Source organism: Antedon bifida, chromosome 6 (genome assembly GCF_963402885.1).
Source record: "Antedon bifida chromosome 6, ecAntBifi1.1, whole genome shotgun sequence".
NCBI lineage: Eukaryota > Metazoa > Echinodermata > Crinoidea > Comatulida > Antedonidae > Antedon > Antedon bifida.
In genome coordinates, this window is record NC_136231.1 from 6438276 (window position 1) to 6462464 (window position 24189).

At 31.8% G+C, this 24189-nt stretch overlaps 1 protein-coding gene across 6 annotated transcripts in view; it reads right to left on the reverse strand.

Annotated features, from left to right (window-relative positions):
• The window catches only part of LOC144845249 (protein phosphatase 3 catalytic subunit alpha-like), a 50247-nt gene extending 27986 nt beyond the window's left edge, over nt 1–22261 (reverse strand). For all 6 annotated transcript variants that reach the window (XM_078702438.1, XM_078702434.1, XM_078702437.1 and 3 more), the window contains exons 1-7: nt 22097–22261; nt 15451–15657; nt 14943–15067; nt 12314–12425; nt 9533–9678; nt 8512–8651; nt 568–645 (exon numbers count right to left, since the gene is read on the reverse strand). In XM_078702438.1, the coding sequence (XP_078558564.1) occupies nt 568–645; nt 8512–8651; nt 9533–9678; nt 12314–12425; nt 14943–15067; nt 15451–15657; nt 22097–22145 (857 nt within the window). In that variant the 5' untranslated portion in view covers nt 22146–22261. The remainder of the gene's footprint in view (nt 1–567; nt 646–8511; nt 8652–9532; nt 9679–12313; nt 12426–14942; nt 15068–15450; nt 15658–22096) is intronic.
• Nucleotides 22262–24189: the final 1928 nt, after the last annotated feature.

Below are 24189 nucleotides of genomic sequence, written 5' to 3' on the forward strand. Positions count from 1 at the left end.
AAGTTGTTGTATGTGTCGTACCCACCTGTGCTTAATTCAATCCAATAGGCTGCAAGTCGCATGGTATTGCCCACATTAATATTATAATTATAACATTTTTTTAAAAATGTGATCTACTGTAGACAAAATGTGAACATGTATCTTGTATTTCATAATAATATTTGATTAAAAAAAAATAATTGACAAATTGTTGTTCCTGGCAAGTTGATATTTGCATGACTTCATAATAATATTTAATTAAAAAAAAATGTTGACAAATCGTTGTTCCTGGCAAGTTGATGTTTGCAGGACCTTTCTTTTTTTACTGCATTCTACTTATATAGCTGTAGTTATCAGAAAAATGACCTAGAATTCTGGTTTTTTTTACTGTTGCCTTTTAAGTTATAAAATGTAAAGAAGATTAAAAAAAGGGCAATAAGGACACACCAACTTTTACGTTTATGCAATCCCTGACAACAAACATCCAGAACATTAGAAAAGTCAACAACAAATAAAAACACACCCATTGTGATGCATTTACATAACATCCAAAACAAGAGGCTCAACGGCGACACCCCTAAAACTTACCCAGCATCCTGTGCTTCATGAGCTCTGATGATGGACAGTAAATTGTTCTGAGATAAGAATTCACAGCAGGCTGCATAACTGAAAGAAAAAACAAACAAAAATAAATGACAATTTATAAAATTGAATAAGCAACAGCAAAATGAAATCAATAATTTTGAAATTGAATAAGCAACAGATCTCTTTAGGATATTCGGTGGCTCTGAAAAGAGGCGTTTGATTTGGAAAATTGATATTTAACTTTGCTCCCTTCTTTGGTGACTTTGATGGCTTCTCTATAGCTTTTTAGGATTCATAATCTTTGTAGGAGATCTGCCCTTCTCAGGCTTAGATGATGACTTCAATAGAAATAAAATGGTTTCATGTTTTATGTGTGGAATAAAAAAGAATAATACAATCATTCAATGAACAAACGCATTTTAAAAATCAATAATTCTGAAATTATATAATTTATAGCATTTTTTACCTACTGTATTCAAAATCAATTCATACAATATTTAATTACGATAACAATTGTTCAGTTTTTATTGCAAAAATTAATTATATTGCTTTAGTTTACCTTCTTTGAATTTAACAATAATATACCACATTTATCATTAATGCAAAATTTATAAAGATTTTAAAAAACACAGAACATATAAAATGAGCAATAAAATAAAAACAATATCTATAAATATTTCCATACTATCATAATTCATAATGTATGACAGTTTTAGACACTAAATTTGCATAATGTACACTAAAGAATATTATATGGCACTCTAGAGATAAAATTATTCCATAGAATTCATAAGATTGGACGGACCTGTTTATGTAGAATATGTATTTTTATAGTAGGGCATTACTATCCAGTGTAAAAATATACATTATAGTATAGTACAGTATTATTATAATGATAATTATGTTTCTTTTTTTTTTTTTTTTTAAATATTAAAATAGTTTTGTTGATAGAATGATGACCTTTCATTAATAATATAACAAAAAGGACATAATTAACACGATAATTGTTAAAATTAATTAAAAAAACAGAGTACAATAGTGTTGTTGACACAGAAGGATGACCTTCCAGTTACATCATAAAATTATGACAAAATTGCTTTTTAACAAGATACTGAACTGAATTCACAAGATCACACGGATAATAAATAGTATGGAGCTGATAATGAAATCTTGTTTCTAGCAAAACTGAAATATTATGTTAGATGTTCTTAAAATTGTCAGAGCTACCAGACTAATATAATCAGAAAGATAAACAACATTTGACCTGGTGGTGTTAAGCTGTCAATGTTAATATAGAAAGATGAAAACTATACAATATCATCACATGCAGATATTTCACTCATCTTGCCTCATGTATGTACTTTATTTAGTACACACATTCTTGGGCTGGTTTCAATAAGTCATATAACATTATTAAGCTATCACAGGGTATACTTATGTTTACATTGATATTTTGAATTGAAAGCCTATAAAATAAACTTTCATCACCTTTGCCGGATAGTGTTGGGTGGGGTCAACAAGTTCTAACAAGCCATAATCTATACCTTTACCCCAAAATAATGTTGATACCCTAAATCACCCATTATATAACATGCATGCATGTACCTGGTATGAGTAAGAGAATGGTTTCCATATGCAAGGCCTACAGTAATCAAACTTACATACAAAGTCTGTAGCTTATGACTTACTACATGCAAAAATTGTGGCAAGCCCGCCCACTCACTTTTTGTTTATGAATAAATAAAATTATGATATTCAATTAATGAAAACAATCATTCCCAGGGTAGTAGTATCAGATGCAAGCATAGTAATATAATACTGTGTGGTTGGGTTTTAAACAAGATAAAGGTCCTGATATTCATTCTCAACGTAGGAGAATAAAGTTGTCTATTTAAGCTTTAATATTAGTATGATGGGCACTTCTTTTCCACGCCCCATATTTTTCAACTAGTACCCATTTATGTCATAGACCTTTATGGTATTTTATCTTGCTTTCTGAAGTTGTTTTAATTCTTATATTAATTTCTTTTTATTGGTTTTATACACATACAGTATGTACTGCGCCTATGAGCAATCATTGATTGGATATATGGAGAATTATAAATGCTTTGATTTATTACATTTACAGTCTAGTGAACTGGAAGACGTTTAGGAGTTGAACCCGGGTCTTTTTACACAACAGTATGTTTCCACAACCACTCGGCTCCAGCGATTTGCTTTAGTAGACTTTAGTGAGTAATGTAGAGCAGAATACAATTTTGAAAATACTTCTCTGATGGTATTGATATTTTATTTCATTCAGTTCCGATTTCATTATCTAATCTTTCTATTGAAAATATATCCGATTTCCTTTCAGATTTGTTCCTTTTTGGAAAATTATCAATTACAATAAAATACATGCAATAAATCCTTTAATATCCTATCAGATAATATATCAAATTTGCTGCTCTATTGAAATTTTGAAAGTTTTAACATGTGTTTCAAATAAATATATTGAATTTTGTAACTTTAGTACTTTTTGTTGAGCACAGGATGTAGAAATCAGTTCACATATAACTTTTTATAATTTTATTAGTATAATTATTAATCTGTGTATAGTTTGGGCCCAAACTTTGCCAAGTAAAACATTTAAAAGACAACTACAGTACAATCACCGCTGATTATGTCATAGAAATGTGTTAATGTTATATTATGTTGTTAACGAAAAAACAACTAAAACTATGTTTACTATTGCTGTTGTATTTGCTGAAAATGCAATTAGAATTCATGTTTGCACAAAAAGAAAATATAACTAGTTTTTGTGACTATTTTCTAATAAATGCAATTAGGTTCACATCAAGAATTTGCTACTAATATAATTATGTAATCAACACTTAAGTGCTAGCTTCTCTGCACTCAGATTTTGTCCTAGTCTAATAATTAAGCTTTACATTACAAAGCTATTGGGCAAGTAGGACTACAATTTTATGTTTTGGTTTATTAGCAATTTTGATCTAGAGACCAAGGCTCAATGTCCGCTAAAACCTTTTCTCGAATGTAATCTTTAATTAAGGATTGTCAAAATGATTCTACTGTACTGCAGTAATTGTATTTTTAACTGTAATAATTCATAATTTTATTTTTCAATGTAGAAGTTTATCTGAGGCAGATCAATGTGTACACTAGAAAAGATTAAATAACAATACTTGCTATACTCATGGATTAAAGAATAGAAGGATATGCATCGACGTGAGATCAAGGGTTCCTTGACTCTCGCCGACAGACCGCGGACCGCCCACAATGTTATCAGTTTAATTAACCGCATGGTAACAACGAAACGGTCGCGTGCCTAATATATTGTTTACTGCACATGTGCAACGACATCTAACCTTGTTGGCTACGCTTCTTTCGCGCGTTCTTTGGTGGCATGATGTTTTAGCGCTAGCAACAACGGCGACGAACAATTCATACGACAAATTTAGTTATAACCTTTCTGATGAGGAATTGTAAATGCTATAATTGTAATTAGTATAGGTTTCTGCCGCGATTGATCTACGCTAATGTTTTTATGACATTAAAGTAGCATTTTATGACCTGTAGTAGCCCTACATCTGAGACAATAACTATTTGTTGTATCGGCCTAGGCCTAGCCCTACATGTAAAATTACAAAATCAGCAAGGATACTAGGCCTAGGCCTTTTCTTCTAGGCTTACTAGTAAACCATATGATTTGCCGACATTGATACTGCCTAGGTAGGCCTAGGCTAATCTTAAGTGTAGTAGATACAACGTGTAAACATGATCTATATACTCACCGTTGTCTTACTTCTTGTGTGAATAATAATAGGTACTTCGTTTTTTCGTGATTAAGTTTGCCCTGCGTGTACTTTTCAAAACGACCGCTAGGTAACGAATCGCAACTATACATAGCCAGCCAATCCCGGATCAGGGATCGCTGTTTTCATTCAATTAGACCCGATGATTGGATGTGGTGTGCATGACATAACCACTAGCCAATCACCAGGCACTACAATTTAAATATAATCACATCGATAATTAAGGAGATTTATGAAGAAACCACTGCTTAGCCATATATTAAAAACACGATTGTTGTATGGGTGAACACCGGCCACGCTAACAACATACATGGTCAAATGCATAATTTAATATTCTATAGATTAACGCAATTTTTAATGACAGAAGATGGCAGGCAAATAATGATAATTCAAATATAAAAATTGCATATTTTATTAATATTACTAACTACTTAAAATTACTAGTCGTAAGAAAGTGAACTTTTCGTAGTCCGATTGTGATGAAACTAAAACAGAATTATTCAGCAATATATTGTTGTTGTCAATTAATCATCGACGCAGACATGTCAATAGAACATTCAGACTGCGCATACGATTTCTACATGGTTACGTTTTGGTCTCAAAAAAGGTAACAGTTGATTCGCAGCGTTTTACAGAGGGCCGCGGTTAGAGACACGGAGTTCAATGAGCGTGTTTGTTTGATTGGCAGCAGTGCTTTAGTATAGGCAAGCGCGTTGTAAAATCGTTTGATGTCACCGTCGATGCATATCCTTCTATTCTTTAATCCATGCTATACTTTATAATTGCAAACAGGTTAAACAGTAAAAACAAAATGTACTGAAGTAAAGTTCTGAAATAGAATAATTTTGACTGACAAAAAGATATTTACTATAATCTTTTAAATCTTTTGGATTTCTTTTGCGTGTATTCAACTTTGTGGGACTGTAGCTTGAGCATGGAAGCTGTTATTTTATTTAATGTATAGATTAAAGCAGCTACTAAAACGTGTCATGATTCTATAAACACGTTATTATAGTGTGTGGGAGGAGCGTTCATTAATGCCTGGCCAGCTAATCCAATTAATTTATGTTTAACATCTGGGACAGACTCATGACCCTGTGTACAGCCAGGTGTTTAAATGTATCTATATGAATATCATCATATCGTACCTAGGATCAGTTTTTAATATAAAATATATCAAGCATTTTAGTATAGGAAATTATACTTTGAATGAAATCATAGTTTCAGCTTAAAATTAACAGGATACATTAAAAAAAAGAAAGAATCGTGGCACCTCAAGACAACTGCATCTGTGTGTGCCTCCCTCTTATTACTGCTAATAATAATAATAATACCACATTTATATAGCGCCCTTTTCATGAGTAATCATGCTCAAAGGCGCTTTACAAGCATTATTACCCCAGTATATTCCCATAATGCAGCCAGTAACCAGCGCAAAGTTGTGTCTTTAACCGGGTACCCATTTATACACCTGGGTGGAGAAAGGCAAACGTAAGTAAAGTATCTTGCCTACGGATACAAGCAATGCGGCGAGAGTTGGATTCTGTTCTGCTAACAGACGTAGAGGACTGTACCAAAAAATTCACGCCATTTAAATATAATTTTTGGACTAATTTCACACTATATTGACAATAGTCTACATATAAAATAAGTTGTAACCAATTTAAACATGGGAAGGCGAATTTATAAAATCTGCCTATACCACAATCACTCCCCACCACAGTGTACATTAGCAGAGCAGTTTGTTATTGAAATGTGGGATTTTATTACTAATACTATTAGTACCAGTGTACAAGAGTAGTTTGACCCGTCAGTGTAAGTGTTACATCATGGATGCTCAAAACCAGAGTGGAGTTATACTAACATTACTATGACAAAAATAAAGTTAGTAAATAATGTGATATAAATGTTATGCAATGTTAACTTATTATTAAAATTGATCAAACTACAGTATTAAAGTAACTGACAGAAGACATTAAAAAGCAATCATAATTATTCTGATATTAGATGATACATCAAGAGTAAGTTGAATGTCTACTGGACTCAGATAAATCGTATGTTAGAGTGATGACAGCAAAATACAGCCATGTTAAACAAGTTGTGACCTTTCAAAAATTAACTTAATTGCAATTAAGATTCAATGAATGACAAGAGACGCAGCAAGAGAGAATGCCATTTGGAAACCATTTGATGAATTTGTTGTTTGGTTTTCATCACTGATTACACAAAAGTGTAAACTATCTTACAAGTACAAACTATCTCACAGTACAATCCTCATGTTTTTTTGTGTAGTGAAATGATTATTTATGTCTCAGGAAAGGTGTTAACATTTGCCTTCAACAATTTATCATGGGGGTTCTGACTAATGCCCCGCCTCCTTTTGGTCTTGAAATAGCTATCTTACAGTATAATCACCATGCAATGTTTTTTGTGAAATGATGATTTATTATATATATGTCTGAAAGGTGTTAACATTTTTCTTAAACAATTAATCACGGGGAGTTCTTTTCTGAATAATACCCTCATTTCTGGTCCCCAAATAGCTGGTGTGATCCGTGTGTGGTCGTGGTTGAAAAATGTCAACCGTTTATTTTGTGTTAAGCAAGATAACCAGTTAACCATGTAATAAATATGAAAGATATTTTTTTTACTAAACCTATATTCACATAATTAGGCAATAATAAAAAAACTTCCTCATTATGCAACTGAATTGGTGTGGTGATGTTAATGAACTACAGTAGGTCTGATAAATGTGTACATTAAACAAGGATGATTAACCTGAAGATAAAAGACTACAACTACACTTGATTGATAATATCTGTAAAACAATATTTGCTGATATTTTAAAAGATATTTTCAGAAAAAAAGTATTTTATGAGCTTTACTTCATCTAATTCATTTATTATTTACAAATTCCTGTCAGTGGTACTGCATTCATCTAATTAAAAACATTGTGTGAAACAAACCAATGTTTAAAGCTCTATCAAACTTTATGCCCATATATGGATATGATGATGTCATATCACTACAATATTTGGCTATATCACTACCATATTTGGGCACATCACACTTTTTTGATAGTGACACTAGTTTGATAATGTAGACAGAGCTTAACACTACAGCCTCTATATCTATTAAGAGGCCACTTTGTTGGGTCCTAAACACGTATCCTTAATAGAGGTTCTAGTGTAATTAATATTCATATGCCAATCCAATACAATATTAATTTTTTTTATAAATTATTTTGACTGTAAATATTCCATTATGCTAAAGATTATGTTTAATTCTCATTCTGCCATAAAATTTTAAACAATTTTATGGATAAGTTTGGCGACATTAAATTTGCATACCAGTGCTATATTTATTATATAACTTTGTTTATAGTAGTAGGCTTTGCTTCAGACGTCTATTACATGCATTAATAAATTAGCAAAGCAGAACAACTTAAATACTTGACATAATTTAGTTGGAAACGGATCACTCACTTAAGCTTAGTTTTACTCAGAACACAATGAATATTACATTGCCTTTGAAGACATAAACAGCTATGTCTTCAAAGGCAGAGGTTTAAAAGTATTCATTATTTTTGTTATATAATTTTAGTTTACAGAACACACATAGAAAAAAAACACATAAAAATACGCCGCAAATATTTTCTCTGTCGATTATTAATGTGAATTATAAGAACACTGCCTGTTTGCAGTTGAAAAACTATATTTAAAACAAAAATAGATTGAAATGTCGAGAATATTGTGTGTATAGTAGAACATTTCTTCATAATCTAAAATAATAAAATATCCCCTAAATATTATTTCCCATGAATATTATTTCCCCTGAATATTATATCCCCTGAATATTATATCCCCTGAATATTATATCCCCTGAATATTATATCCCCTGAATATTATATCCCCTGAATATTATATCCCCTGAATATTATATCCCCTGAATATTATATCCACTGGATATTATATTCCCTGAATATTATACCCACTGGATATTATATCCCCTGAATATTATATCCCCTGGATATTATATCCCCTGAATATTATTTTCCCTTTGTTCTCTAAGGAGGCGGTTGTACTGTACATTAAAAAAATTTGTTAAACTATCACTTTTCAAAGAATCTTACCTGTAAAAGTATGAGCACCCACGCACTGTGTTGTGACTAAAATGTTCCGCACTCTTTTCACTGCCAAAGTCTTCTAATGGATCAGACCAGAGGAGATCACACATTGGGCCAAATGCAGGTGGCTCTTTGAATCGGTCCACCTGGAATAATATACAAATCATCACATTATTAAGAGATCATGTCAAAACTATTTACACATTTTTGTTAGGGCAATATGATAGATTGTTTTACTATAAGAAAAGCTCATGTGCACTTTAAAGAACCTAGTACATCTTTCGAGACTTGTAAGGGGTTACTCCAGTGATTAGTACATCACAGGCACTGATCATAACTGGGCCCTCTGGGAGACCAGTCTGTGATTGAAGAGGTCACCCAGTATAAATAAAATATTTCAATTCACGTTTTATTTATGAGAAAGAAAAATTTAGCTACTGCAGTATGTAGAAAAATTGTTCCTAGAATATTACTTTTAATGATAAACAATAATCTGTAATTAGGTTTCGTATCATAAAAATTGTATCATAAAAATTGATGCTTTAATTTTTTTTTCAGACTCTAATAGTCAACAAGAAATTTTGTAGGTCATCCAATTTTTATTGTCTCATATTTTTAAATGTTTAAATTGTATATCTTCTGCCATATTATTGTAATGCATGTTTGATTTGCTTGTTATTATGCTGTTTGTTGTAATTGTTTGCTGTCTTTTAAAGGACCCCGTTGGAATTAAGTTATTTTTTTCCGACTTTATGAGCTAATTTAGTTTTAATTTAATGATGTCTTTGCTTTGTAAATTGTTTGTATTCATATTGTCTTGTAATCTTATGTTGAAACCAAATAAAATCAACCCATTTCTTTTAACAAAAACGTATTGTATTTATATCAAAAGATCGTAAATTTGTCTATATAAAGCATAGACGCATACGAGGTTAATTATAACACATAAAGGAGGTAATGTTCTATACAAATATTCATTCCATAAATTGATTAAAAAACATTAGTGTTGTTTCACACTACACGCTACCTTCTTTATGTCATCAAGAGTGTGGATCTCTGGAGACAAGCCTCCATGGACACATAGAAACTGTTGGTTCATCAAGGCCGCCAGAGGTAGGCAGTCAAACGCATCCATACAGGCATCGTACACCTTCTCTGTATACTTTATTCTACCTGTAATGACAAAATAATTTTCATCAATCAATGTGTGCATAATCTAAAGACAGTATCATTAACATAATTTGCTATGCATTGGGAATTATAAAAACATGTCGATAAAAAATGAATTGGAAAGAATGATATGGTGCAATGGCAAGGAATCGTAGTGGCATGTGATGAGAAGGCACGAGTTGGTTTCATTTCAACAAGATTCTTTTCTTGTAATGCTTGAAATGTAAAGTTATTTTTAATCATCACTATTCAAATATGAGCCCCCCCCCCCCTCAACAAAAAAAAACTCTGCAGTATTTGATTATTAAATTTCTAATAAATTCTCTACTTATTAGGAAAAAAGAAATTGAAATGTAAAGTTATTTTTAATCATCATTTTATTATTCAAATATGAGCCTTCCCTCTCCAACACCACCAACCCCTCCCCCAACCCCCAAAAAAAACTCTGCAGTATTTGATTATTAAATTTCTAATAAATTGTCCACTTATTAGGAAAAAAAAAATTGAAATGTAAAGTTATTTTTAATCACCATTTTATTATTCAAATATGAGCCTTCCCTCTCCAACACCACCAACCCCCCTCCACTCCCCCCCACCCCCAAAAAATATTATTGAATTTCTAATAAATTCTCCACTTATTAGGAACAAATAAAAACATACTGTAATTATTTTTAAGTTAAATGTATGCATGCAGTGTGGGTATAAACAGCATCTATGATGACATTAACAACCATTGAAATAGACCACTAACATATTAATTATTAGATTCAAGTTCTAAGACTTTCTATGACTTGTTTCTACTAGTACTTTGTATTGACTTATTGTGAATTTATTGTTTTCTTCTGTCCATTTTTAGACTTAAATATAAATAAATAATTAAAATAGTTAGTGAAAAATACTAGAAACAGTATAAATATCCATTATTTAAATGGGATGTAAAATAATGTTACTATTTTTAGAAAGTTAATTAAAATAGAGCAGCTGTTATTCAAGAAAGCATAGGTGATGTTTTATGATGAGTTCAGAGTTAATTTGTTATAGTGAATAACCATGCTATCTGTAAGCCAACTAGTCCCAATAGTAATTAAAAACAACTCTCGTATGAATCAACTAAAACTGCATCTTTGTACCTAACATATAAATAATATAATCTTTATAATTTTACACTCTTTCATTCCAGTAATAGTCTCTATGGTAATTTAAACAAGAATTAAGCAAGACAATTTTTATTTCACATTTAAATTAAAAAAAAAATATTTTGTACGCATGTCAGTAGAATAGGCTATAGTCTATAGTTTCTTTCCATGCCGAAATACTCTCTAAATTGGGTAGAATAGGACAATTTTTCATGGAATATGTTAAATCAATGTCTTTGAACAAACAAATTGTGGAAAGTGTAATGTCGGAAGACGGAAAACGTTAAGAAGAAGAGATTCAAATTGATGTATGGAAGCGAAGCCTGGTCATTAACATCAGAATGTGGAAAGTATCTAGAGAGCTGTGAAGTGTAGTTTTTGAGAGGAGAATGTTGAGGATTTCATGGATTGACAAAGTGACCAATGAGGAGGTGTTCAGAAGAGCTAATGTGAAAAGGAAAGTTATAAAGGAAATGATGTTAAGGCAGTTAAAATTATATAGTCTGGAAAAATGGTGTGGAGAACCTATCATTAACTGGAAAGATAAAAGGAAAGAGGAGCAGGGATAGAAGACGGGGAATGTGGATGGCAAGTGTAATTGAGTGGTTAACAGGAAAAGGTGTAAAACATCAAGGAGTGGACTTTAACGAAAGCAAGAAGCAGAAAATTGTGGCAGAACATGATCGCCTACGTCTGTAGATACGGCACGTAGAGAGAGATTCAAAGGCACCCATAGGGATCAGATAGTTATTTTTATTCCGATTAAAAAGTTCCAATGGCATTCATACTAATTAACTGGTGTAATAATGTACTAAGATTATATATTCCTGCATAAATTAAAACCACATCACATTTATATTAATATAGTACCATTTTCAAAAATAATTTTATATACTATTTAATATTCTGCTAATATTCCTATGGGAATGGCTGTCTGACTCACTGTCACCAGAAGTAAATTAAACTTCAACAATTTAAATGAATTGAATACACATTTAATTAACTAATAATATTCAATGTTATTGTAATAAAATATTAAGTACATATTTACATTGTGTATTCAATACATTACAATATGATATCTTTGTTGAGCAATATATTGATGAAATATGAAAAAACGTAATTAGGGTGTTATTATTGTCTATATATAATAAAAGAACAAAAATGTAAAATGAAAACAATATGAACTGATCTAAAAATAGTTTTAGTTGAAATTAATTACAGTAATAATAACAGTAATAAAAATGAATTATCATATATCAAATATCAATTATGCTATAAATTATATCCATGTTTGTCAACTAATATTCCATTATTTTATAATGAAAATTCTATAATACTCTACAGCTAATTTTCAGTAATTTAGTAAATTATTATTAAAATTATAAACTATTGGATTTTGAATTTTATTCAGTATGCAAACGCGGTTTTCAAATGAGTTTTTTTTACACGGAATGGATTAGATATTGTGCCATCCAAAATAGCTCATGTATTATACTTACATTCTTGTTTGAAGGTGAAATATTCTGTAAGATGCCTACATTCATGGTTACCGCGGAGCATGAACAACGTTGTAGGGTTGAGAATCTTGAGTGCCCAAAGATACAACACACACTTGAAAAAAAAACAAACAATGTACACCATTAGATATACAGGGTTCCATTGAATGAACACACACAAATAAAATGTAACATTTATTTGCAGTCATCTACTCCCATTGCTCACTAAACAGCTAGGAGTTTCAGGAGCTAGCTCTGCTGATTATCTGCTGAAAACAGTCCCATTCAAATAGGCCTTTATGGTATTAAGTTAGCATCATTCAGAATTAAATCCGAATGATAAACAACGTAAATGTATGTGTCTATAGATATCATTCTACGCCCAAAAATAGGTTTCAGATGTCTCAAGCAAACCAAAATTGTGTGTTTCCATGGTTTAGGTAACATTTTCATCTCCCTGAAATGTGTTATTTCCCCCAAGAATTGGACAATTTCCATTTGAAATCCAATCTACTGCATATTATTAAAAATCAAGAACACCATTTTCCCACAATGTTATTTCAGATACAATACTACAGACAGAACAATACCAATTCTTTCTATTGTAAACAGTATAGCCCAATTATCCTACTATCAGACTCTTAGTCTTAACAAAAGTAGAGTCCATTATTCATTTCCTGACTCTTAACATTTTACACTCCTCAGATATTTGAATACAGTAAGTCCTGTTAAAGTTAAACTATAATTCATAAATTTACATACAGTACTGTAGTTATTACTGTGTATTAAGTAACCTCAAAGTCAGTCGGACACGCCCATTTATAGTAAAATACAATGTATTGATTAAGGAGAACAATCATAAAGCCAATGATTTGTACTAAACCATTGATTGTTGAAACAACAGATAATAAAATTAACATGGAATACTAATATCATTGAACACTGACAAAATAAGTACATATGCTTTTTTTTATATTTTAATGATATTCACAGGGGCTGGCTACAATAATACACAGGAGCTACAGTATTGCTATTATTGTGACCTGCTACAATATCAAGGTCATAGGCTTGGAAGGTTCAGATTTTAATCCTGGGATTTCAATGGAATCAAAATCTTTGATTTGAATTGCACACCATAAACTAATACTGTAGCTACAATGGATAAAAGTGCAATATTCAAAATACTGTAATAAAGTTGTTTGAGCTATTGTTATTCAGAGTGCAAAACCTTCAAAACAGATCACTACCCAAATTTCTTTATGAATTTATCAACTGTAAACAACTTTAATCTATGCAGAGGTGTAGGTAACAAATATTGTGATAAAAATGGTATCATTATTTTTAGCTACTAATACTAAATAAATTTGAATGCAATCTATATAAAAACATCAACATTGCTGTAAGTGAGAAAGTATTTCTGTTAAATTTCAATCAAAAACCATTTTCATATTTTTGTGTATGATCATAATAATGTATCATTATTATTATTATTATTTATTCAGGCAAAAGATACATTTACAAATTATAACACAAATTAAGCAAACACGACGCAAGAAGAAACATAAAATCATAGTCACTAGCTGCCAGGAAAGCACAAAAGCAGCCTAAGCCACTGTCACCAATTAGGTGTGTACCTCCAACCAGTGACTAATTATTACAAATATTATATGATGATACATAGAAGTTAATATGTTAAAAGAATATTTAATTATATTAAGCCTATAGTTTATATATGTAAATGCTAAATTAAATTATAAATAAACAACTATAAAATAAAATTGTTTTTAATTTACATTAAAATATGTTTTAAATGTTAATAATAAATTAAGTACAAAGTAGTGTAATATTTCATTCCAATTGTTAATTAACTTAATCAACGGGTATCATCATTTTTAAGAATACCATTCTCTAGTAACCCACCCTCCTGAAATATAAATAGTGTGTGTTTGTGTCAGCAGCTTGGCCAGCATTGTTTCATGGTATACTAAGGTAAGTATGAAGAGCAAGCCCTCAGAACTGGTGTATATTGACTGGAGCTGATTTTTACCAGGGCCTTCTTCAGAAAGATGCACTGAGTTCTTTGAAATGCACAACACCTGTGTACATGTACAGCACCATGGTACACTGAACCTTTGTTTTAAAGTCCTTATTGGGAAGATATGTTCTCCCACCAGAACATTGGTCAAATTTTTACTTTTATGTCCTTGCTGCATGGTCACTTGACTTGTCTAAATTCAACAAATCCCACCAACAATTTTGTTATTCAAACACGGATTATGCAAACTAAATTGCTGTTAAATGAGATGTTTCACTAATCTTGAATTTAGAACCCTTGGGGCTAACATTTGTAAATGAATTTATAACACATTTGGCGAAATAATTAATTTATTTTGAAAAGAAAATAAATGCGTCAAAAACTGCTAACATGGTAGAGCAACAACACAAATTATAACAGTTTTAAAGCAATATTGTGTTAGATTATTTATTTTAGATTATAAAGAACCCCAATGGAATTAAGATTTTCAAGCTATTTGGCTTTTCTGAAAAATCTTTTTAAATGTCTTAATTAAATACAACAGTAGTTCAGTAGTGTTGTAGTTAATGTAAAAATAAAATCAGATTCAATTCTTACCTCTATACTAAAATAACCTCGATCTACGTAATCACCAAGAAACAAGTAACGTGTAGTTGCTGGGTCACCGCCAACTTCAAATAACTTCATAAGATCATAAAATTGACCATGAATATCTCCACAAACTGAAAAAACATGAAGTAAATAATTATAATATCAAACATTTATAAAGTGCTCTATTCCGGAGTCTCACAGAGCATCATGGAAAGAATAACTATTGAAATAAGTGAGTTTTCAGGAGATTTGAATTCTCCGAGTGACAAATTTAAATAACTTGTTAAATTTTTTTCTCAAAATAATGCTTATTTAAAACACAATTTTTTTTTGGGAGCAGAAATGATGAAACGGTTATTCGGTATTATAAAGCAGTTCTCAACAGTTTTTAGTAGGGGCTTATTTTTTTAAAATTAATTTTAAAAGCAGTAGCCCTTCATTGGCCATATGAAATGCACCCCCAGGACACCTGTTGAGAACGCTTAATTTACCGGGTTTGTAGTGAGATTTGTACCTGTTACTGGTGCATCTATATCTATCATTGTTTTCTCCTTCCTTAGAATTGCAGCACCTTCCCTAATAATCCTTAATGCTACATCTTCTGAGAGACGTCCTTCTTGTAAAAAGTGTGCTTTTAACTTGGCTTGGTTCGGTTTACTATTGTGGTCTACATCATAAATATCCTCTACTCCGAGTTTCTTTGTGGGTGGATAAGGAACACCTGAAATAAAACAATTTAGAATTAAGTTATTGGTTAAGTTAATTTAAAATTTAGAATTATTTGTAACATTGTTATACACAGATTCTGCCGGTACATTGGACGGCTAGCGGCAAGCGATAACCTCTCTGAATTACAATACAAAACACGGAATTAGGCCATTCCAAAGAAATTGGTCTAAAAAACAAATTTGCAGTTCTAACATAAAGGAGGCATCAAAAGGTACACCAGCTCCAACAGCGCTAGTATTGGTCTTGTGGTTTCAAGGAGATAGAGTATAAAATAAATTGGATTAATGCCATTTATGACTGAATTTCCTATTAATTACATTTTACAGAATTAAGTTTAAGATGCATTTAAAAAGAAATTGAAGCAAGTATACTTCTTTACTGGTGATTTTTTTTTTACAATGAAAAATTACGAAGAAAACCAAGGATTTAATATAAAGATTTATATCTTGTTGCTGTAAAATTATGATAATGTTATTATGATTTATGTACTAAACACATGGGCAAATTGACAAATATTGGACGCCTGTAGTGAGGTTCTAACCTACAGTAGTTGAGAATTTCCTATTTTACTGCTTATGCTATCATATCAAGTAATAGTATGCAAATGACTAAAAAACAATGATTTAATTTTGTAATAAGTCATTTGTAAATATCTCAAAATAAGATCAAAATTATTCAAGCATCACTGGATTTAGCTCCATAGCATTAGTTAAGATGGGGTATGTAGCTGTTGTAGATAACGGCAAGTATGTGGCATAGTAAGTGGAGTTAACAACGCTACTGCCTAGTTCACACAGAAAGGCGTAGGCTATGCAAGGCGTAAGCCAGCCTTAGGCCATACATGTGAACATATCCTAAGTACCTTTCCTAATAGTGTGAGAAACGAAAATACTATATGAAAAAACAATGGGAAAGGTCAACACTGGTAGTAAAAATCATCGATTAATTAAAGTGTGGTCTTAAATTGTGGGTAAAAAGGAAGATCCTGTCTATAGCCTATTGTTACGATATCACTTATCAGTCAATAACCTGTATTGATAGACAATCAATATTTAATTTGTATCAGCTATACTTACATAGAGGGGGCTTTTATCAGCCCAATATAGAGAGAGGCCAGAGTAGCATTGTCTAAGCTTTTCACGTTTAAACAGTAAAATTGGGGCTTTTAGTTAAGATAAGGAAACGAAGGGCCAATTTCTAATTCAAATAAAAGAGCATTATTAATATAAAAATAGTTTCTAAAAAAAACGCATTAAGTAAACCAATTTCTGACGAGAAAAAAATGCAGTTTGCATACAGTAGCAAGCAGGCTGCCTGGTCTCATTAATAAAGCCTTTAAAAATCTGATTATTTTGTCTTTTATTATTAATAGAAACAAGCCTGAAGTACTGTACATTATGTACACTGTACAGTAGTGTAGTAATTCATATGGTGCTATTCAAATTAAGTTGGTTGCATACTGTAGGATGCACATGAATAATTTTCTATGCATTTTCTATAGTTTTTAAAACACTATTGATCAGACAGATAACTTACTATCTTGCACACACGAACGATTCATGTTATCAATTCATTGTTTGTAGTTTAAAAGGGCCTTTCAAATACTGTGATATCACTATCACTGGGTCTGTTTCTGCTGCATAATGTAAATTAACCGTTTATTTTAAAATTGATTAAAAATAACAAGACCGCGTTCCTGCTCAGTTTGTGCCCCGAAATAACCGGTTAAATCAATGGGTTGTTGTTGATAAAAATCGTTAAAATTACCCAAAATGCAATTGGTCCTGCCGGTTAATTCAAACGTTACTGCCGTGTAGTTGACTCGGGGTCAGCAGCTGTCAATCAAATAATTGTTATTTCGTGTTGCAGCTAAAAATTGTCCAGCGATAACCGGTTAAATGGCGTTCTAACACCGAATTGAATGGGTGTTTTTAACCGATTATTTTGCGCTGCCTTTTAACCGGTTACCACACATTTGTCCTGTTTCTGCTCCCAAGAAAATGGAGTTAATTTATTCACACCGATTTTAACCGGTTATTTTTATGCAGCAGAAACAGGCCCACTGAATATAATCGGACACCTCCTAGTAACTATACTGTAATTTAGGCAAAATCCAGGTTTGGTATAAATTCCATTTTTAATGCAATCTCCAAATTTCATACCCAGGCCTCTTGGATGATGGTCATGAATATGAATACCTTCTCTATTTATTAACATGATATACAAGGTTTAACAATTTTAACTTATTAAATTATAACAACCAGTATACTCTGATATCAACTACTACTATGGCCATACATCTCTTCTATTCTTCAATTTATTGATTGGAGATGTGTAATTTGATAGGGAATTAGTGGTAAGTTGTTGCTTGATAGAGAAATGCTGTTAGCCAGCTACTGTAGCACCATTACAGTATTCCATACTCAATGCAAATAACTATTATGCATTATGAATCTTTAGATTCTGGTGAAAGGTGTAAATGTATCTTCGCTACTTTGACGTTTATTTTTCAGTAAAAGAGGTTTAATCTTATGACATCATGATTACTGTATACGAAGTTATCATTGATTAAAAACAATTTCAAAACTGAGTACACTGAAACTATTAGAATTCAGTTCAATATAAAAGATATTTAAAATTCCATTTAGAAAAGCTTTACTGTCAATAATTAATAGTCAAATTACATTGCAATAAAGCATTCCTAGACAACAACATACTATACATCAATACCTGCATGTACAGTATACTAATAATATCAAAATCCTGACTCAAACCAACGCAGAGAATTCCTTAATAAATGCACTCAGGTGAACATAACATTATTGCTTTATTTAAACCATGTAGAAATCAATAGGCAATTCTCTGTTTGGTATTTTAGATACAACATGTACAGATGAACAATATTACTGTACAACACTGTGGAAGGCCTGTAGCGGTTTTATTAATTAATGAATATTTGATCAGTCAGTTGTGAAAGCAAAGTCAAAAATTTATTTACTGTGAAAAATATTTAGACAATATTCATACTGTAGAAACTATGTAAAAATGGTGAATTTTAAAGATATTAAATATTTTATTTATACGCTTTTGAAAATGTCATTTAAAAAGAATTAAGAAACCTAGAAAATGATTTGACCCATTGTTAATGACTATGACCTATGGACATAAATACAAATGATGAAAACAAATTATGTTTTATTTTAGAAGAGGCTATCCCGCTTCCTGAAAAGAATATTAAATGCATTTGATAAATTTTGTTAACAAATATTTAAGATCTGCATGGGAGAAATGATCTTCTTTAAAGGACTCCCAATGATTTATTGTATTGGTGCTTGATAGTTTAGTTTAGTAATATTCATGTATTCTTTTCTTCTGTTTTGTTTTTGTTTGGACCAATAAATAAATATGAATAAGAACAAATTTTCAGAATTTCAGATGTATTTTAAAAAACTAATGTTGCTTGTGCACAAATTGTACGGTGAAAAAAACTAGATGGGAGGTCAAAAATAATAATATCTACACCATATCTATAAGTATAAGGGCCTGTTTCTGTTAGAAAATGACACAAAATACGATAAAAAGAAGGTGTCCTATTAAATATCCGAGACAGGTTTGCAATGTGATAATTAATGTCCAGTACAATACATACTGTATGGCCATGAATTATTTAAACTCAATATCACACTGTCTATGCCCTAATTACAGGCGTTAAACCCAAATTTACTCAAATCAATAACTTTACAAATGAACTGACTATTGATTTGTAACTTAACTGCAGTTAGATTTTCAAACAAAACAATGTACGGTTGTCGGCAAACAAAATAAACACGATCCAGACAAGCTCCTAGCTTGTGAAATTATGATCAATAGAAGACAAATGATGTCAGAGGCAGATCCAAGCGACCCCTCTCCCCTTATATCAGCCAAAAAAAAATTGTTTTTACTTGTCATGGCAGAGAGTTTAAAACCATGATATATTTGTATAAGACAAGCATGTCAACAGTAATTTGAAACTGACGTACATGTACATACAACAAGGGTCATAATCATGAAACATAATTTAATCAATAGGTAATAGTGCGACAGCGTCAATCGAAGATCCGCACGCGCATCAAGACCATGTCACACATGACAAGGTCTTTTACCCATCATGCGGGTCTAGTAGTCGGTGTGCGTTAATTTTAAAATTCCTATTTCTGTTGCCTTTAAAAATAAATCGTCAAAAATATGTCACCTTTTAATACCTCAGTTTTCATATTAAAATATCAATTGAATTGTTAATATATTTAATAACGTGAGAGTGCCACTACCGACCATCTAGAGGTGATATATTTTCAAAATCACCTCAACTCGGCCACAACCATGGTGGTGCTGAGTTGGTCTTGACTCTATACAGTTGACCTCGCCCCCCCTTTTCAGAAATTTCTGGATCTGCCCCTGGATGTACTGTAAATAATTGGGCTACTTTTGGATACAGAAGTAGACTAGTAATATTAGGACAATTAGTAGGGCGTGTAACTTGGCTCATCAGCATGTAATCTCAGCAATTTGGTGTAGGATCTTGGTAAAGTTTCATAACCAGATTACAAACCATTGCATCAACTCTTAACAGGCTACTGTATCTATCAAATAGTATCACTACAAGTCATGTTTTGTGAAATATATGTACAGAAAAGGATACAAAATATTTGATTTTTCATCAATATTTATCTATTAAAAAAATATATGTTGCACGCTCATAGCTGATAAGGTTGCTAATAAATCAAAGATTAAATATTATAATTAAAATTTGTAATTACTTTCCAAAAATGAACAATTTCAACGAGTCTAGTAAATACAAAAATATTTTGTTGTACACAGCCAGTATAATTTATAATGACTTTCTCCTCCATGGTTGAATCAATTAGTTATATTATAATATACTTAAAACCTTATTCAGGGTCAATACAATTATATTATTATTATTATGTATTTTTAGAATTAAATTAAAAGTCAATAAAGTAATCAGAAATATTGTTAAACACAATATTTTTTTTAAAGATGAGCATCTGTTATTTTTATTTTAAAATTTGATTATAATAAAAGTCACTGAACAGTGAACATATTTTTTAAGATACCAAAATATGAAAATGTTGATCAGGGTACATAACTAGTGCATTATTACATGTCCATAAAACGGCCTTATTTTAATAGTATGAAGTCCAAGGGTCTGAATTAAATACAATACAATAGATTCAATAATGACCACATTACTAAAATAGTTCATGAAATAGGAATAAGCATTTTGCAATGAGAATGACATTGGGAGTGGAGTTGTGGCTTGGTGGTTATGATGCTTGGCTACCACTCCAAGTCCCGTCACATGTCAGGATTTTTTCTAAGGACCAAATTACTCCACTCCCAAAGACTTGTAATAAGACTTTGTTTATGTAGAGCATCTTGTGTATATGTTTGTCTTGTGAACCTCTGAGGGTCCCTAATGATCAGCAATAGCTGGATGGATCACCCTCATTAAATATGGTAAAAAAAAAAAAAAAAAAATCAATGCTTGGTTGAATATCATTTTGAAAGGTTAAAAAATATAAAAAAGAAAAACACTATATGGTAATAATTTAGACTATGTAAAGTAACTTCAAATGGTCACAGTGTATGCCGGTGAAAGGCCCACATTTATTGTGCGCCACGAAAACCAATCATGTTTATTGGCTTAGGCTAAGTGAGCCGCCACCCAAAGAACGCACTTTTTAAACGATAACTAAAAAATACCCCTGGTGGTAAAGATGAAATTGACAGTGAATAACATCAGCGATCAAACCCTTTTACTGATTAAAGACTTGGTTAAGTACATGTGAAATTATGGTGAGAATGGCGACAGCCGAATTGATCCCACCATCCCTTGTAGTTACGTTGTCTGGTCTGAGTGGGCAGGGAGCAGAGGACAAGATTAGTCAGCTGAACATTCAATAACCATCCATAGGCCGTAGTATAGTAAATAAACAAACTACAGTAGTGCTAGTCAGTAGGCCAAATTGTAAGCCAACATCCCTAGGTTCTGGTCTAATCTAATGTGAGTAATGTACATCATTGACAGCAAAGTCAGTGTCGGTGAGTATTGATAGATATACGAAAATAAACACAAACCAATTTATATTTAATATTGTTGTTTGGAAAAATCAAATACACTAATTTATTAATTAAATTTAAAGTTATTAATGGAAATTAAAATGTTTCAGTAATGCAGTTATGTTATACCTAATTTACCATAAAGTCAATAATAAGGAGTAGGCTAGGCCTAAGCCTACCACCATGATACATTGCAGTGTTATGAAAACATTGCAGCCTGTACATCATAGTGTAGCAAAATATGGGAGTATCCCATTCAATGGCGTACATCGCTCAGGTTATCAGCGGGAGGCAAATTGTATACTTACTTTTAACCGTTCGTTCGGTCGTTGAAGTCTTTATATCAGTGGTAGCCATAGTAAATATCCTATAGCTTCCACCGAACAATTTTTGTAAATCCGATGACAGGTAGAAACACAGATACACTTAGATTTTCGCTGGATATTTACCAGGGTTCTACTCCAAATATAAATTCAAGATGGCGTAAACAACTAAACAATATTTTAGGAGGGCGCTATTACAAAAAGTTGCAAATCAAAATTGAATGTTATGAATAATTTCAGGTGTTACAGGTGTACACAAACAGATAATAATTATCAAATCTTACTTTTACTATTTGTTTTTTATTCTATGGTATAAAACAAAAATAATAAAAGCACTCAGAAACTGAGCAAAGTACTTGGCAAACTAGAAGGGCACTCCAAGAGTGCATACCTCCGCCTACTGTAAAATTCCCCGGATATCATAAGAATTCCCCCGATGTGGTGTAATATTAATAATAATATTAATAATAATAATAATAGTTCATTCTTATATAGCGCATATAAGCAATCTCTCGATGCGCTGAACATTATTACCACTATGTATCCAGCCTTTCAAGATCCCTGGTTAAATTTCTGCTGATCAAGTTTTTTGATAATTATTTTATGAATTAATTTTATTTTTATATTATTAAATAAATATAAATAGGCAAAAAAAAAACACAGCGCGAGCCAAAAAAAGCCAAATTATTAATTTTAATATCCAGATGCGACTTCTTCTTCTCTATTTAAAAAAAATCGGCTGCTTCATATGCCTAACCTATCCCGACGGTGGATTAGTCCAACTTCTGGTTGGTCCCAGACATCTGCATCTTTGCAAATTAAATGTGCTATATAATATTTGTTCCTAATTTTCTGACATATGATGACAAGGGTGTTCTTAAAATTGAGGGCGCTAAACATAAAATTTACGAGATCAAAGGAGGTGGTGTAAACCACAGACAAAAAAAGATGTTCTGGTGTGCTCTGCCTGCCTCAGAACTAAGGCCCTGTCACAGCCTTGATGTTGCCGCCTCATGGTGTGGTGGAAAGGAGGAGCCCAAACACAGTAGCTCGCATAGATTTAACTCTATTCCACCAGCGTGGGATTCGAACCCACGACATTAGGGTTGTTGACACGACGCTCAGTCGACTGAGCTAACCGGTCATCTTTTTAGTCGGTCGGTCTTGATATCAGTTTCATCTAGCTAAGTCAATTTTTTACAGTATATTCCTTATGGCCAGGATCGATGTGGTTATGTTTTCACGGTGCGCAATAAAAAATTACGCGGTCTACGCACGATTTAACGAAATCACGTTTGTAATCATTCACCAGCATGAATCACAATTAAATAAAATTTGGTACTCATAAATTTCAGGTCATATTTCATCATAATATGGAAATACAATTACGTGCGTAGCGCATACAAGGAATGCGTACGCGTGCTTAAAATTGTCAAAATTTATTTTCAATGAAATTAGGGTACGTTTCAGGCAATTTTAAGCGTTTAAAAAGATTTTTGCACGCGCACTGCGCGTTAAACCTCAATATGCACTCTTTTTGCCCGATTTCTGTTTTACAACCTTTCTTTAATAATGTCACCAAGAATCTTTCTCTTTCCATCCCTTGTATTGGTTTATTGTATTGGTTTTCTCCTGTGCCACCTCTTCTGATAATCTATAAGAGTTCCTTTTTCATCTAACACCTTCTCCTTTAAAGCAAATTGCAGCATCCACTGTAGTATTTTTACTCTACTCTACAGCTCACTATCTCGGTCGGTTGGTAGGATGGTTGGTCGGTCGGTTGGTCAGTCGGTAAACACTAACTCAAATTTGAGCACGCGACTGCAGCCATGTATATGGCCTTGTTTATAAAAAGGTTAATACAAGCTTCGTTCCCTCAAAATGACGTTCATGAATATGTATATTTATGAATTACGTAATATGAAGAACGTATAAATAGACTATTATCAACTGTTCAGTCATGTATACTTTGTGGCGTAACGAGTAATGCTCTGTTTTTATTTAATTTTTATTTTATTTTATTCAATCAAATATGCATAATAAATGGAAATTCTTGATAAAAATGCCACAAACAAGCT